Source organism: Lactuca virosa, chromosome 5 (genome assembly GCF_052849685.1).
Source record: "Lactuca virosa cultivar CGN04683 chromosome 5, Lactuca_virosa_CGN04683_v6, whole genome shotgun sequence".
Classification (NCBI taxonomy): domain Eukaryota; kingdom Viridiplantae; phylum Streptophyta; class Magnoliopsida; order Asterales; family Asteraceae; genus Lactuca; species Lactuca virosa.
Genome location: NC_136430.1, coordinates 441,322,761 through 441,340,895, shown reverse-complemented (window position 1 = coordinate 441,340,895; position 18,135 = coordinate 441,322,761). Strand labels below are relative to the sequence as shown.

The window sequence follows — 18,135 nt, the reverse complement described above, 5'->3', positions numbered from 1 at the left end:
ACTATAATTGGGATGTACTTGACCCGATAGTAGCATGGTCCTTTTGGGTTGCCTTCACACTTGTGACTAGACAGGATGATTGTTGAGGAGAGAGGCTGATTTATTGTTAAGAATAATAAATTAGGGTATAAATATGATTTATTAATATATTATATGAATAATATATTAATTTGGAATCATATTATTAATTAGTATTTAATCATAAATTAATTTGGAATTAATTTTGGGATTAAAGGAACTGATTAAAAGTGCAGGGGTTGTTTCGTAATTATTTGATAGTTGAGGCTTTGGGCCAATGGATCACCTTATTAGGCAAGGGCTGAAAATCCTAGAAGGCTCTAGGAGTTTTCGTCCAAGGCTAGAGGATAAGTATAGGATGGTTTCTATGTTAGTAATTTGTTAGATTGATATCCTGGATATAGGATGGTTGCTATGTTAGAGATCGGTTAGATCAGTATCCTGGTTATCGGATGGTTTCTATGTTATTGATTGGTTAAATCGGTATCCTGGTTATAGGATGGTTGCCATGTTAGTGATATGTTAGATCTGTATGATTATATGTACTTGCATGCTAGCGTATGATATCTATGTGCACATGCTTGTTGGCTTGGGGATTGGGTTGAGGCAGGTCCTGCACTGTGTTGTAGGCCAAGATACCCAAGGCGGAGCGGGTAGACTGCAGACCCAGATAAGGCACACTAGTCAGGCCGAAGGCCCGACGAGCGGTCCAGATAGGCTGAAGGCCCTGAGAGGCGGTCCAGACGTGTTGATGGCTCGGAGAGCTATCCAGATAGACTGATGGCCTGTGAGGCGGTCCAGTCAGAATGATGGCTCAATATGCATGATGTGTTTGTTTATATGATATGGTTATATCTGCATTGCGTTGGTATTTTGGGGAAACTCACTAAGCTTCGGACTTACAGTTGTTGATTTTATTTCAGGTACTTCTGATGATCGCAGGAAGGCGAAGGCGTGATCGTACACCTCCTATGGTTTTATGATTTGATTTTGGGAAACTCTGACATTGAACTATTTTGAAAACAAGTTTTGTAATAATCATTGGTTTTGAGAAGTTTTAAAAAGTTTAAATTTGACATGATTTTTATGGATGTTACAAGTTGGTATCAGATCCTCGGTTTGAGTGAATTTGGGAAAACACTCGCGTGTCTCCAGTCTCAAACTGAGGACAAGATTTTAAAACGATTTTCTTAAAATGTTTTCAAAATAATAAAGGAGGATGCAAGGGTACAATCAGCCGGAGCTCGCGGGTAGACCCCAAAATTGTTGGAGATAGTGTCTAAGTCCATAACTATATTTGGTATGTACTTGACCCGACCCGGCATGGTCCATTTGGGTTGCACTTCACCCGAACAATTTACGGATAATCTTTTGAGAATAGTATAAGTTATGATTTATTAATATATTATAAGTTCTAATATATTAATATAAAATCATATTATTTAATTAGTGTTGATCTATAATTAATTTAGAATTAATTTAGAGATAAAAAGTATGACTAATTAAATATGGGCTCTTGTATTTATATAGTGTGGGCTAATGCTTATTTGGAATGGGCTAGGCTTGCATGGAAAGTCCATAGATACTCCATGGAGCTTTAACCCATGGATCTCATGGAAATGAAAAGACATGGGTATTAGGGTTTACATGGATGTAACCCTAATCCACCACACTATATAAAGGAGGCTTTGGTTCTTGAAATAACACTAGTTGATGTGTGTAAACTAAGAGGGCCGATTTCAAGAAGTTTGTGACTATTCTCTCAAGTTTCCAAGTTTGTGGTGATTTGTGACTTCCATTTTAGGCATCCACATTATTGGTGCTAGGCTCTCAAACTCCAAGCAATCAACTACTACTACAAGGTAAGTAATTCTACTAGTTTTATTTGATTCAAGTACCCCATGCCATGCTAGTTAGGATAAGAACCTTGGAAAAATAATTATTTGCATGTATCTTAGTCAAACATAGATCCAAGGTTTCTAGGGTTGCATGTACACCATAGGAGTGTTAGAATGCTCAAAACCCATCAAAAATACCTTGTGGATTATTTGATTTATGTAATATGTTAGAACAACATGCTAATACTAGGCTAGGGATCTCCAAGAATTGCATGATAGAATTGTCTGATTATATGATGCCTGATAGCCTAGGGTTTTCCTTATATGAAATTGACATCGTTATTGTAGTTGCTTCATGTATGCATTACGACTGCACATAATTAAGATCTTATAGCCTGAGAATGTTTGGTTTGGCCTTATTTCCTGTTACTGTTTGATGAAGGGCTTAGGGTAGGATCAGGTATTCGAAAGTCTATAGGGTCCAACGCTATGTATGGCTAGCATACACGAGTGCTGCAGGGTTGGTGGAAGTTTCATGGATGGGTTGTTTGGGATGAGTCCGCCAGTTATGAGATATGTAGCCTTCCTCTAGGAGTGAGGATTGAGTGCAAGCCATGCTTACGTATAGTTTTAGGGCGTTGTGATGATACTTGAGACAAATATGGGTAGGTGTGGAAGGTAGTATGGGCTCGTACTACTGAAAGAACAGGAATTATACGCGTAGCAAGGAAATCACGACCCCTAGGGTTTTGTTGGGAGTTGGTTCCCGGATTGTTATGTGGAATATCTGATATCTTTCTCGTATATTTTCAGCATGGTGGTTACTCGACGATTTGTGACTGGATCCGGGTCAGGACCAGGAGGAGACGGACAGGAGGCGCCGACAGCGCCCGATACTATCGGCCATATGGGGCCAGACGAGATGGACGCCAGGATCCGGGAGATCCTGCATGATGAGGTTGCTGCTATATTTCGGGCTCAGTTGCCATAGATGTTTGGGTCTATCAAGACCGCCATGGTGGAGTATTTCTATGATCACTATGCAGCCCTCACTGAGGCGGTTGCCGCAGTAGCCACAATGGCTGTAACGACGACAGGGTTGGGAGCCAGTCGGGCTTTTCAGTATTGTGACTTCGAAAACACGAAGCCCTCTACTTTTGATGGGACTCAGGACCCCATCAAAGCCATGAGGTGGCTATCTGACGTGGAGGGGTGTTTCTTCATGTGTTCATGTCCTACTAACCAGAAGTTCAGATGTGCCCTGAACCTGCTGAGGACTGGGGCAAAGGACTTATGGAGGTTGGTGACTGGATCGTATTCTGATGATCAGAGAGTTGCGGTTACTTGGGAGCAGTTCAAGGATATGTTCTGCGCTTGTTACATTCCACGAGTCGAGCGGGAACGGTTCGCTCAGGAGTTTATGGATTTGAGACAGGATAGTGAGACGGTGATGAAGATCACCCGCATGTTCACAGAGAGGGCGATGTTCTGTTGGATTAGGTGTCTAAGCTCATAATTATAATTGGTATGTACTTGACCCGATAGTAGCATGGTCCATTTCGGGTTGCCTTTACAGAACAATTTGATAGGATGGATATTTGAGTAAAAGGTTATTTGTGATTTATTAATATATTATAAGTATAATATATTAATTGAGAAATCATATTCTTTAATTAGTATTGATCAAGAATTAATTTGGAATTAATTCAGTGATCAAAAGAGACTAATTAAATTAACGGGGACTGATTATGTAAATCAGTGAGACAGATGGTTTGGGCTAATGATCCATGATTAATTTGTAATGGGCTAAGCTTATGTGAAAGTCTATAAATTATTAGTCCAAATAAGTTATGGATCATAAGACTAAGTGTAAGAATTAGGGTTACATATAACTCTTGGAATTCTACACTATATATATGTAACCCACTAAAGCCAAAAATCGGACCAAGGGTGGATTATTCTAAGAGATGGACGATTTTGTGTGCTCCATAACCTCTCTCATTATTCTCCACTTGGTCATGGTGTTTGTGAATTGTTTGAGGCATCACACTTGGGGTGCTAAGCTCTTCAAAGGCCAAATTCAACAAGCTACAACAAGAGGTAATCTTTTACCTTACTTTTATGATTCATATGTCAAATTGTATGCTAGTTGTAGGTTTCATGCTTTGGATAATTTTTGTTGCATGTATAACTAGAGAAAACTTAGATCCAAAGCTATTAGGGTTGTATGTGCATCATAGGAGTGTTATAGTACACAAAACCCAACATGTTCTTCCCGGAGTTTGCTTATGAGCAGGCTCAGATGACACGTTATCTGAGCATGCTCAAGACTGATATTTGACTGTTTGTGACGACCCAACGTTGTAATACGCTTCTGGATTTATAGGAGGCTGCTAGGCGGCGTAAGTTAGAGATTGAGCTGCAGTTGAGGGAGCTGCGGCAGGCCCCATCACAGTCACAGTCGGCGCCGAAGCGGTCTAAGACCACTGATTCCAGGTCAGGGGGACAGCAGGGCCGCACTTTTGGCAAGTGCGGGAAGGGGCACTCGGGGGTTTGTAGATCAGGTAGCGCGTGCCAAAAATGCGGCAAGGAGGGGCATTTTGCGAGAGATTGTCTCCAGACAGCCCCGGTTCAGGATATGAGGATTTGCTACCACTGTCATCAGGTTGGTCACGTGAAGACCAACTGTCCACAGCTCGCAGCCAGGCTGGCGCAGGCTCCAGCGCCGGCTACAATGAGGATTACTAACGGGAGTCAGGGTTGAGCAGCTCCCTCGAGGGCCCAGGGACGCGCCTTCCAGCTTACAGCAGAGGTGGCCAGAGCAGCACCAGACATGGTTGCTGGTATGTTTCTATCCCTTATCTTACTAATTACATATGTTTTATGCTTATATGGTTGTACCTGTGGTTAGGTACGTTTTTAGTGAACTCCTTACCTGCTTTGGTATTATTTGACTCGGGGGCGAGTCGGTCGTTTGTTTCTCAGTCTTTCAGTAGGGAGTTCGGGTTGCCAGTATGAGAGCTAGAGTGTCCGTTGCGAGTCTCTATCGCCAAAGAACGCAGGATTTCCGCTTCTTCAGTCTATCGGGGTTGCGTATTGGAGATCTTCGGGGTATCTTTCCCGATAGACCTGATCCTGATTCCCATGAGGGATGTATGTGTGATTGTGGGTATGGACTGTCTTAGTCGCTTCGGTGCCATGATCGACTGCGATGGTCAGCGAGTGGTAGTTCGAACCCCAAGTGGGGGAGAACTGATTGTCTATGGCGAGGGAACCATATTGGGATCAAGGTTTTGTTCGGCTGCCAGGGCTCGACGGTACATTCATCACGGGTGTGCGGGTTATCTAGCGTATGTGGTGGATACGTGGGTCAGGGATCAAGTTTCAGTAGCAAAGGTTCCAGTGGTCAGAGAGTTTTCTGATGTGTTCCCGGAGGAGTTACCTGGAGTGCCTCCGGAGAGGCAGGTCGAGTTTAGGACCGACCTAGTGCCAACCGGTTGGCTTCACCAGAGATGCAGGAGCTGTCATCACAGCTGCTGGAACTGCTGGGCAAGCAGTTCATCCATCCGAGTAGTTCTCCGTGGGGAGCGTCCATTCTCTTCGTGGAGAAGAAGGATGGTTCACACCGGATGTGCATTGACTACCAGGAGTTGAACAAGTTGACGGTGAAGAACCGTTATCCCCTCCGGAGGATAGATGATCTTTTCGATCAGTTGCAGGGAGCATCTTGGTTCTCCAAGATAGACCTGAGGTCTGGGTACCATCAGGTCAGGGTTAGGGAGGAGGACGTGGAGAAGACCGCGTTTCGAACTCGTTATAGACATTACGAGTTTCTGGTGATGCCGTTTGGGCTCACCAACACGCCAGCAGTATTTATGGACCTGATGAATCGGGTCTGCAGACCGATGCTCAACTGTTCGGTCATAGTGTTCATAGATGATATCTTGGTGTACTCCAAGACCCGAGAGCAGCATGAGGAGCATTTACGGGAACTATTGGGTGTTATGAGGCAAGAACGGATTTATGCCAAGTTCTCGAAGTGCGAGTTTTGGTTACGAGAGGTCCAGTTCCTGGGACATCTCGTTAACCAGGAGGGGATTTTGGTCGACCCGGCCAAAATCGAGGCAGTTATACAGTGGGAGGTTCCGAAATCTCCCTCGGATATCAGGAGCTTCCTGGGATTGGCAGGGTACTGCCGGAGATTCATACAGGATTTCTCCAAGATTGCAGTACCCCTCACTCGTCTGACGAGGAAGGGGGTGGATTTCCGGTGGGGCCTCGAGCAGCAGAGGGCGTTTGAGACCCTCAGACAGCGACTATGCGAGGCTCCACTCTTGACTCTTCCAGAGGGAGTTGAGGAATTTGTAGTTTTCTGTGATGCATCCATCACAGGACTTGGAGCGGTCCTCATGCAGAGAGGACGGGTGATAGCCTACGCATCGCGGCAGTTGAAGTCGTATGAGACGAGATACCCTACTCATGATCTGGAGTTGGGTGCGGTGGTATTCTCTCTCAAGATTTGGAGACATTACCTCTATAGGGTCCGTAGTACCATCTACACGGACCACAAGAGCTTGAGACACATCATGGATCAGCCAAGCCTGAACATGAGACAGCGCAGATAGCTAGACGTAGTCAAGGACTACGACTGTGAGATCCATTACCACCCAGGTAAAGCGAACGTAGTTGCGGACGCTCTGAGCCACAAGTCAGCTGGATCTTCTACTCCAGTGACGTGCATGAGGATTTCAGTGGATTCTCCACTTGTGGGCTTAATCAGGGAAGCCCAGGCAGAAGGTTTGCGTCAGTAGAACTGGAAGCTTGAAAGGATTAGGGGTGAGAACACCCGGTTTGTGCAGGATAGTCGGGGATTATTGACCCGTTGCGGTCGGGTCTGGGTTCCGATGTCTGGTGGGGTCAGACAGACTATATTGGAGAAGGCTCATAAGTCTCGCTTCTCTATTCACCGAGGGCCACCAAGATGTAGCGGGACTTGCGATTGAGTTACTGGTGGCCGTGCATGAAGCGAGAGATCACTTGGTATGTTGAGAGGTGCTTGACCTGCAGGATGGTCAAGGTGGAGCACCATAGGCCGCATGGCAAGTTGCAGCCTCTAGAGATTCCCATGTGGAAATGGGAGCAAATCACGATGGATTTCATCACCAAGCTGCCGAGAACGGCGAATGGGTTCGACGCTATTTGGGTCATCGTGGATCGATTGACCAAGAGTGCTCATTTTCTGCCCATTCGGGAGAGCTCATCGGCCGAGAAGCTGGCCGATGTGTATATACGCGAGATTGTCGCTCGCCATGGGGTTTCGGTCTCTATCGTTTCAGACTGTGATGTTCAGTTCACCTCCCGTTTCTGGAAGAAGTTTCACGAGGAACTGGGCACAAGGCTGCATTTCAGTACAGCCTATCATCCGCAGACGGACGACCAGAGTGAGCGGACCATACAGACTCTTGAGTATGTTGAGAGCCTGTGTCATTGACTTCGGTGGAACCTGGGACTTCTACCTACCCCTCACAGAGTTCTCCTATAACAACAGCTTCCACTCCAGCATTGGTGCTCCACCCTATGAGCTGTTGTATGGACGAAGATGCCGCACCCCAGTCTGTTGGGGCGAGGTGGGTCACAGGGTGATGGGTCAGACCGAAGTAGTCTTGCAGACTACCGAGAAGATTCAGCAGATTAGACAGCGGCTGCAGACCGCATAGAGTCTGCAGAAGAGCTACGCCGACCGGCGCCGATCTGAGCTGGAGTTTTAGGTCGGTGACATGGTGCTCCTGAAGGTCTCACCCTGGAAGGGTGTGATTCGCTTCCGGAAGAGGGGGAAATTAGGTCCCCGATACATTGGGCCGTTCAGGATCATTTCCAGGGTTGGCAAGGTGGCATATAGACTAGAGCTACCAGAGGAGCTTAGTCAGATCTACAGTATATTCCATGTGTCATAGTTGCGAAAGTACGTATTAGATGGGGAGGCAGTGGTGTCATTGGATGACATACATGTCGACGAGCGCCTGAATTATGTAGAGAGGCCAGTGGCCGTTCTGGAGAGGAAAGTGAAGGTTCTACGGAACAAGGAAGTACCTTTGGTAAAGGTACAATGGGAGCACCGGAAGGGATCTGAGTGGAGTTGGGAGTCGGAGGTATAAACTTTACAGTCTTATATTCATGTATTGAATTGATGTTATTAACCATTAATGTAGTTCACTAGTTCAAGTCTAGCATAACTCGATGTAACACCCCGACTCTCAAGTATAAATTTTATAGCCTTATATTCATTTTGAAAGGTCTACTCGACGATTTGGATGCCCTGACTCGTGGAGAAGGAACGAACTTGGTCGCGTGTCTTAAGTGACCAACTCGACGAGTTGGAGGACACAACTCGACAAGTTGGAGCTGGAGGATGAAACCCTAATTTCCAGGGTCTTGCGCCCTATTTAAAGGGTCATTATCCTCCGTTATCCTTCCTTACAACCCCCCTTGAGCTCAGAAACCCTAAATCGTATTTACTCTCCATATTTGTGTGTTATTAAGCTTGGAAGGTGGATTTGGTGAGAAGAGCTCCAAGCTCAAGGGAGAAGTTGTAGATCCGAATTCTACTCCATCTTAGCATCACTTTGAAGGTAACAAGTCGTTACCTTGGCTCTCCATTAGCTAGATCTCTTCATTCATGGGTTTAGAACCCTTTTTAGTGTATTGTTGTGGTATTTCCGGTTTTGGGGCAAGATCTGAGGTTGTAACTTCAGATCTGGACTCCTTTAGCCCCTTATTGTCACAAAGTTCTAGTCTTTGTCAAGCTATGGCCTTCTCCTTGCCTTACGCTTCTTCTTTAGCTTAGTTTTGGCTCTTATGACCTTGCATGCACGTAAAGTTTGCAACTTTACGTGGTAACTAGGCCCTAGGAGACTGGATCTACCAATTGGAGCGTTGGAGTAGCTTAAAAATCATCTGGACAAGAAATGGACTGCATGAACTCGACGAGTCGCATAGACGACTCAACGAGTGCGATGAAGGTTTACCGTGGTTGGGTTCTGCATTGACTCGGCGAGTCAGTAGGGGGATTCGGTGAGTCAGTAGGGGTTTTCCCCGACTTCTGGACACGCATGGACTTAACGAGTTGGTTGGAAACTCGGCGAGTCAGTTAGGGTTTCATGACTTCCTGAGTTCTTAAGGAACTCGACGAGTTGCTAGCTGCACTCGACGAGTCGGGTCAATATTGACTGTTGACTTTGACCAAGGGTTGACCAGTTGGACTTTGAGGGTATTTTGGTAATTGGGATTCTGATGGACTTGGTCATATGGTGGTGATAGGTGGTTGAGTTCGTGGCTGCGATTCGAGAGTTTTTGCATTATCACTACAGCTCGACATCTGTGAGGTGAGTTCTTCTCACTATATCAACAGGGTCTACGACACCAAGGCCGACCCTTTATGATTTGCATCATGGTTTTAGGATGGTTGCTATGTTAGTAATCTATTTGATTGATATCCTGGATATAGGATGGTTGCTATGTTAGAGATCGGTTAGATCAGTATCCTGGTTATAGGATGGTTTCTATGTTATTGATTGGTTAGATCGGTATCCTGGTTATAGGATGGTTTCCATGTTAGTGATCTGTTAGATCTGTATGATTATATGTACTTGCATGCTAGCATATGATATCTATATGCACATGTTTGTTGGGTTGGGGATTGGGTTGAGGCAGGTCCTGCTCTGTGCTGTAGGCCAAGATACCCAGGGCGGACCGGGTAGACTGCAGACCCGGTTAGGGCACACTAGTCAGGCCGAAGGCCCGACGAGCGGTCCGGATAGGCTGAAGGCCCTGAGAGGCGGTCCAGACGTGCCGATGGCTCGGAGAGCGGTCCAGATATACTGATGGCCTGTGAGGCGGTCCAATCAGACTGATGGCTCAATATGCATGTTGTGTTTGTTTATATGACATGGTTATATATATATATATATATATATATATATATATATATATATATATATATATATATATATATATATATATATATATATATATATATGGCGTTGGTATTTTGGGGGAACTCACTAAGCTTCGGGCTTACAGTTGTTGATTTTGTTTCAGGTACTTCTGACGATCGCGGGAAGGCGAAGGCATGATCGTACACCTCTTATGGTTTTATGATTTGATTATGGGAAACTCTGACATTGAACTATTTTGAAAACAAGTTTTGTAATAATCATTGGTTTTGAGATGTTTTAAAAAGTTTAAATTTGGCATGATTTTTATGGATGTTACACTCGAACTTAACACTAGTATGCTTGTTTGTTTGTCCACTTGATCAATGAATGAATAAACTTGTTTTACTAAAGGATTAGTCTTTTGATTATAAATTCTAGTGATATTAGGAATCAGTGAATAATGAATAAATATCCATTGCACTAGTAGTTAGCCATTATTTTGAGATGAAATCCAGTCTGAACCAGAATACCCAAAGTGATTTGTTTCCATTCAGTTTATCTAGTTAGTTTATCGGTTAATTTAATTGAGATTTAATTATCAAAAACCCCGTTTTACTGTTTTTGTGTGTTAAGTTTAACCTATAATCAAACATCTTAATATTAATTCACTACCGTTCCCTAAGTGTTCAACATCTCGTCTTACTACAACTATATTATTGCACGATTATGTTTACTGCCTAATGTGTGTATTAGTTCGGTTGCGAATTAAATCGGTTTTATAAATTTAAAACTTGAGCAGTTACTATATATATATATATATATATATATATATATATATATATATATATATATATATATATATATATATATATATATATATATATATATATATATCACACATCAAATAAGTAGCTCTTAAAAAAAACTTATGGATTTTTGATTTTTGATTTTTGTTTTTTGATTTTATGATATTAGAGGTATATTCGTATATTTTAATTATTAGTATATGATTTCAACATTATAATTTAATGTTATACGTGATATTAGAATTTTGAAATATTGTTATATTATTGCTACTTACATCTTAATCTTAATCTAAAATATCTAATAAATTAAAAGTAAAATCACAAAGTTGATAGTATGATGAATTAATGATGTTTTATAATCAATGGGACTATGGAATTAAGATTAATAAATCTTGATGATAGTTTTATTGTTATTTATGCTATGATTTGGATTAATTTGTTATAAAATTAAGATATTTTAAAGTTGCTAAACAAAAGTGATTTAATATTTAAAAACTTTTTTTGACAATAGATGAAAACGTATTGGTTTTTCTGGTTGTCCTATTTATAATTAAAAGTGGTTGAAAATTTGAAAAGATATCCGAATATTATTCGGACTGCAAAAGGATAAGACAAAATAAACCAACCATCTGACCCACACCACACTTCTTTCTTCTAAAACTGGTCATATACTTAAGCGAGTATTACTTTAATCAAAACATCCGTTACCAATGATTTTTTTTTAATATAAAGTCTTAACAACGGAATAACCTTTCGTAGTCCCATGGTTACGTAAAACATAATTAAAATAGTTATACATGAGACAAAAAATGATTTGTTTATATTCATCTGTTTAATTAATTGAATAAACAAACGAACACAAACGATTTTTCTTGTTTATATTCATTTGTTTATCAGATTATTTTGTTTGTGTTCGTTCGTTTATTTTGTAAAGATGCTAAACGATGATAGATGAATAAACTGAAAAAACATATATTAACATAAGCATACAAATCAAAAACTGTAAAACTGATCATCAAACACTTTATATATGTTAATCGTAACTAAGAGTGTTACTTTTTGATATTTTAATGAAATTTAGAGTTCATAAGATTTAAGTCTTAACCACTTGGGTTGTGGTGACTTGGTAAGGCATGTGAAAGATATGGTGGATAACCTATTGACCCATGTTCAAATCCTGGCACCACTCAGCCCTTGTGGCCATGGAAGTTCGCCTGCAGTGACTCCAGGGCATGAGACAAAAGCCTCATGTTTGCAGCGGGGATTAGTCGGTGCGCGAAAACTGGCCCTGAAACCCTCCTTAGGGAAGTTCCCTTTCCAAAAAAAAGATTTAAGTCTTAGAATTTTCAATTGCACATGATTTACTAGGCTATCCAAGCTTTTTATGAAAGTTTCAAGTATTTTTATTTACGCTGCAAACAAAACCAATACAACTATTAGTCGAGGTTTGTACGTGCATCAATATACATCATATATTAATACAAGAAAACACTTACAAGACAGTCAAACGTTAAAGAAAAGGAAGAATGTGAAAACTAAGACTAATTTTGCGACAATAGATTAATGTTCCGCAATCCAAAAAAAATACAATGATACAACACAAACTAACCGAAAAAAAAAACATTTCTGTCAATTTTCGCTCTCCAAAAAAACTTATAAGGTCACGCTAGGGAACTTGCATGATCCAATACCTGCAAAATATTAAGAACTTTATAAGTTATGGCATAAAAATTATATCACTAATTTATTTAATTTTAACGAGCTATAATTATAGAAAATATATTCAAAAATGTGTATTGCATATACTTGTTATAGTATAACGATACTACGTACAAAAGTATTATACATAATTATTGTACCCTTTTACCGGGTTTTGCATAAAGTGATATGAAAAGTAGTACGTTTGTTAAATTAAATGGTTCAAATATGTTTAGTATGTTGGTAAAATAAATGTATAACAATTTATAAAGATGTGCAAGGGTAAATTGGTAATTAGATATTTACTTGGATTTTTGGCTGTTTGGGTCGCAAGCCCATTAAAGTAACAAGATCCACCAGATTTCCTGAACTGGGCCCAATAAGAGCTAAATGCATAGCTCGCATGCCATGTCAGCGAATCGGGTTTGAAGCATTTCCCACCACGTTGGATCGGGTCACAGGTACTGTTACCCTGTCCACACGCGAATGATAGAGCTCCGGCGAGCGCTGTTCTGTTAGCGCCACGCGCCGCCACGCACCAAATCTTTCCCTTAAACGGCTCATTATTCGTTGGCACCGGCAACGGCTTCTTGAACTCCGACAACGCCGTCTTACCCGACAAATCAATCTCGTAAATATTCGTTCCGTTCGGGTATAATAACCCGAAATGCCGTTCAGTACCAGCACCCGTTTTCTGATTCTCGTTGTATAAAGCGAATATAAACGACGGCAAGACGACAAAGGGTTTCAACGGCGTACCTCTCGGTGGTTTCTCTGTGAATCTCTTGATTACATTCCGGTTGTAGATGGCGGCGTTGTAGATACTTGCACCGATTTGGTCAATATCGCCGCCGTTTGGCCATCCTGTTTCCGCGATGAATAATCTGGTATCCGGGTACCCGGCGTCTTTCATGGCGAAGTAAAGAGCATCAAGCATCTGTTCCAACAAATTAGTGTACAACAACCCGGTAATAGGATCGGTGTAGGTTGAAACATTCGGTTGAAGCAGAGCATAATCGAGCTTAATGTTGACCGGGTCGGGTACCCAAGCAAAATAAGTGTAAACGTCGATGAAGAAAAAGGATTTAGTCCGGTGGATGAACTGTAACAATGGCTTTATAACAGACTCCGATACACTTGACCGGAATTTCCCACTGGACGGCGGGAACGAAGCTTCTAAACAGTCCATGGCCAGAGGTGTACCGACTTTGATTTTTTTGAGTTTGTAGAAAACTAATGACTTCCGGATCCGTCGCATCGCCGGAACTAGATTGAACCAGGTGACATTATCGGGCTGCGAGAGGATCTCGTTGCCGACGAGAAGGTAACGGATCATGGTCTTCGGGTAAAAGGGGACGACATTGGACCTGACCCATTCGTCTGCTAGCGATTGATTAGGCGCCATAGCTGTGATGATTTCATTTGGCACCATTATCGATACTTGGATATTGGTGTTCGCAAGTGCCTTCAGGATTCTCGGGTTCGCGTCGTAGATCTTAACACGGCCGGCTTTTAGGGATTTGATGAGCTCGACGGATTTCTTCGGATGAGGGAGGTTGTTTCCGAGTTGACCATAGTTTACCCCTGGTTTAGCTGCAATCTCTGCACCTGTTCATCACAGAAACAATCAAAATCAAACGATTCAAACAAAAATACAGTCATGATCCCAGTTCAGCTGAAAACTTACTAGATGGAGAAAATAGGAGACAGAGAATGGGTATGAACCAAATTAAACCCATTTTCTGGGTATGGACCATTGTTGAAAGCTTCACAAAAATGGAATGGATGAATCACATAAGAAGAGGAAGCAGATGGGGAATTAAATAAGGAGAAAGCGGATTAATTATACCGTTGGACGAATGAATGAATAGGGTTTTGGATTTGGGTAATTGTGAAGGTGAAGACATGTAAAAGTGTGTTGGTGGAATTCTTAAAGTGGGTTTGAATAAAGATGGAGGAGAATCAGAATCTTATGGTAAAGTCTGAGGTCATGAATGAAAAGTTATGATACATGATGTATATTGTCACCATGTATTTGTGAAATATAAACCTTTTATTATTTAGAATGTCTAATGTTGGATCAGATTATGATGACTACCAAAGAGTGTAACGGAGACGGTTTAAGATTTTTGGTTTGTTAAGTTGGAAATATTATGGCATAAAAAGACCTAATAAAATTGTTTTCCAACTGTGAATGTTTTAAACATCGTCAATACCATATTTTGTGTCATTGACATAACTACATTTAACAAAACATATTTTGGATCATTGACATGACTAGATTTAACTTTGATAGCTCATATAAGAGAATGTTAGTTATTTACATATTTACTATTGTGATATGACTATAAATTGACAAAAAAAAAAAAAAAAAAACATAGGGGCTGTTTGGCAGGATCTGAATTTTTAAGATCTGAATTTTTAAGAGATCTGAATTTCTAAGAGGATATAAAATTTTAAGAGCTGAATGTTTAACATGCTGTTTGGTTGGTACCTCTGAATTGCTGTGCTGAGTTATTAAAATGACCATTTTACCCTTTTGTTTTATTTTTTATTGAATTCAATTGTTTATTTAGAAAATAACCTAATAAATTTCTTAAATATGTATTTAAAAAAATATAAACACCATATAAAATCTAAATTTATCATAATCAAAATTAAACACAAATCCAAATCAAACATAAATATTTTTAAATCCATAAAATCATAATAAAATCCCAATAAAATCCTACAAATTTAATTTTATCTCAATTGATTCGCAATCTGGTCACGCAAATTATTCATGTATTCATTGCCTTGTGAACCCCATTCCATATCGTGTACGTTTTGTCCATCATTCTCTCCACCTTGTGCTTGAGCATTGTTCTCCTCGAACGTCATAAATAACTCATCATGAATATCGCATTTCCTTATGAAATTGTGGACTGCAAAACAAGCAACGACTATATTTCTTTGCATTGAAAAAGGAAAAGGTGTCATTCGTTTTATGATTGGGTATCTCGCCTTCAAAACATCGTAAGCACGTTCAATAACATTTCTGAGTTGCGAATGTGCATAATTGAATTTTTCTTCCTTAGTTAACGGACGTCGTCGTCGATAATCGGCTAACCAATACCTCGTGTTGCGGTAAGGAGTCATAAATCCACGAGTGTTGGTGTATGTTTTAGCAACAAGTTATGCATTGCAAATACACATTTTCAGCAAAACTAATGCATATTTCCTAATAACAGCAATAACATATATGATTTCACTATAACATCAAACACAAATATGATTTCAACAACATTTCAGCATAATAATAGAAAATAAAAACATTGAACATAAACAATTGAATATAAAAAATCAAATATAACAGGGAAATCAAACATAATAATAGAACATATCAACATTTCATTATGTCCATTAAAAACATTCAGATTCGTTCATTTAACATCAAACTCAGCATATAACATCAAACTCAACATATAACATCAACATTGAACAAATAACATCAACATATAACGAATCAGGAACTCATAGCAGGAAAATAATTTTTTTTTCGTTTTTTGAAGAAATCAGGAACAAATAACATAACATGATTTGGATTTTTGATTTTCAGGTTTAGGAGCAGCAAGAAATCGGTTTTCAGAAGAAGGAAGAAAGAAGAATAGAAAAAAAAACGATTTTCAGAAACAAATAACATACCTGATTTCGTTTTTTAACAAATCAGGAACAAATAACATAAGATGATGTTGATTTTTGATTTCCAGGTTCGGGAGCAGCAAGGAAAACGATTTTCAGAAGAAGGAAGAAAGAAGAATAGCAAAGAAATCGATTTTAAGAGGAAGAACCACATACCTGAAGTGTCGGCGGGAGGCGGGAGGACGTTCGGTGGCGGCGGCGGCGTTCCAGGGAGAAGCGTCGTCGACGGGGAAGATTGAAGGCGGCGTCGGATCCTTGCTGGTGAAGAGAACAGCGGGAGCAGATGCGAAGGAAGAAAAACGGAAGAAAACAATCGATGGGTATTAGGGCAAAATAGGTACGCGACTTCTTTTTTTATTTTTCAGACCCTGCTCAAGATCTGAAAATATAAGAGGCAAATATAGTTTTAAGAGGTAAAAATTAAGATGCAGACAAACGATCTGAATCTGAATTTTTAAGACATTGCCTCTTAATTTTGCAATTAAGAGGTAAACAAACGGACCCATAGTATATGTATTTTTATTATATTCATGAGCGATTTTAAAACAAAAAAAATATTTCATTAATATAACTACTATCGGTTAATATATGATTATGCTCATTTCTCGGTAGACATAGGATGTCTGGATGATGATACCTAGTCATGAAGTATGGTTTCATATTTGAAAAAAAAAGTAAATGAGGTTTTATCTTAAAAATACCCTCCCAAGAAAATTAATATAATGTTTATGGTTAAGTATAATGTGAGGGTAGAGAGGAGTATGATGAATTACTTGTCTTGTTGTGTGGTTTGATACCAGTATATATAGGTGGTATGTGACATGATCGATATGGTCACTGTAACATCCCAATTTTCAAAACCAAAACTTTCATTTTTAATTTAATAATTCATAAAACAGTTTAGTGAAAACATCATCGATATCAAATCAAACCCATAAACCCATAAATCAAATGTCATAAAACATGTAATGGAATAATAATGTCAAAGTACAATCCCCAGAACATCATGGTGTGGAAAATGATGGTGTGATGCGCTGCTACCGAGCCGGCTCCTTTCCCTTCGAAGAGGAAGTACCTGAAACCAAATCTGAAAACCGTAAGCACAAAGCTTAGTGAGTTCCCCCATCATACCACATACCATAAACACATAATGCCTATCCCTCGGTATATTTCAGTCGGTATCTGTCTGCATAAATGGAAGTTGGGCTTCCCTTTGGTATCTTTCAACCGGTAACCGGGAGCTGACCTCCCCTTCAGTATCTTTCAACCGGTAACCGGAAGCTGACCTCTCATTCGGTATCTTTCAACCGGTAACCGGGACTGTTTCACCCCCTACAACTACCACATAATAATATAACACACTGCTAGGCATGCATGGGTTCTGACGACCCCTTCAGTATCTTTCAACCGGTATCCGGGGACTATTTCACCCCTACTACTACTAACATGTATCACAGAGCATCCTAGCACACAAACATAACAGATAATGGCATACCAGATAATTATCACGAAGACAATCATCTAACAAACAACTCCTACTAGTGGGCCGACATTGTCGCCGTAGACCCACTTCTACTGGAAGGCAACTCACCTTAATGTCGTGCCGTAACTTAACTGTCCTCAGTGCTGGGATTAACTCTCCTCAAACTCCTACACATAACAACCTTCATTAATTACAATTTCATACCCGTAACCCTTTCAAGGGTCAACTCAGGTCAAAGTCAAAGCCAAGGTCAACCCCCTGGTCAAAGTCGACTTTTGGTCAAAGTCAACATCTGGTTGACTCAACTCGCCGAGTTGGTCCACAAACTCGCCGAGTTCCCTCCTACATAATCGGGACTTTTACTCCTAACTCGTCGAGTTCTCCTGGAACTCGTCGAGTTCTCCTTCATACAGAGTCGGGACCTTTTGCTCATAACTCGCCGAGTTCATCCTTGAAGTCGTCGAGTCCTGCTTCATATCAGTTGGGACATTTGCCTTGAACTCGCCGAGTTCATCCTAGAACTCGTCGAGTTCTTTGATCTTCAAGTCCATATCCACGTCCATCTTGTTGAGTCCTCTTCTAGACTCAACCAGATTGCTCAGAAACAGAAAAGGTTGGGGAACCATGACCCGACTCACCGAGTCCTATGAACAACTCACCGAGTCCCCTAAAGTCCA

General features: G+C 40.7%; 1 protein-coding gene across 2 annotated transcripts; it reads right to left on the bottom strand.

The window, feature by feature from the left end:
* Positions 1–11,552: 11,552 nt before the first annotated feature.
* Positions 11,553–14,282, bottom strand: LOC145114059 (O-Glycosyl hydrolases family 17 protein). 2 transcript variants are annotated; one of them, XM_079050068.1, is made up of 4 exons: positions 13,982–14,282; positions 12,601–13,902; positions 12,206–12,287; positions 11,553–12,008 (listed from the first exon to the last, which is right to left on the bottom strand). In XM_079050068.1, the coding sequence occupies exons 1-3, from the start codon at positions 14,049–14,051 to the stop codon at positions 12,250–12,252; spliced, it is 1,410 nt and encodes a 469-aa protein (XP_078906194.1). In that variant the 5' UTR covers positions 14,052–14,282; the 3' UTR covers positions 11,553–12,008; positions 12,206–12,249. The 2 variants fall into 2 exon arrangements, with proteins under 2 accessions (XP_078906194.1, XP_078906193.1); XM_079050067.1 differs by lacking the exon at positions 11,553–12,008 and having other exon boundaries at positions 12,133–12,287.
* Between the last annotated feature and the right edge of the window lie 3,853 nt (positions 14,283–18,135).

Excerpts from the sequence above, each read along its gene's own strand:
- LOC145114059 (XM_079050068.1), bottom strand. The coding sequence starts at position 14,051 with ATGGTCCATACCCAGAAAATGGGTTTAATTTGGTTCATACCCATTCTC. Across the intron at positions 13,903-13,981 it reads TCTCCTATTTTCTCCATCTA|GTGCAGAGATTGCAGCTAAA; the intron begins GTAAGTTTTCAG and ends TGTGATGAACAG. Across the intron at positions 12,288-12,600 it reads CCAAACAGCCAAAAATCCAA|GTATTGGATCATGCAAGTTC; the intron begins GTAAATATCTAA and ends AATATTTTGCAG.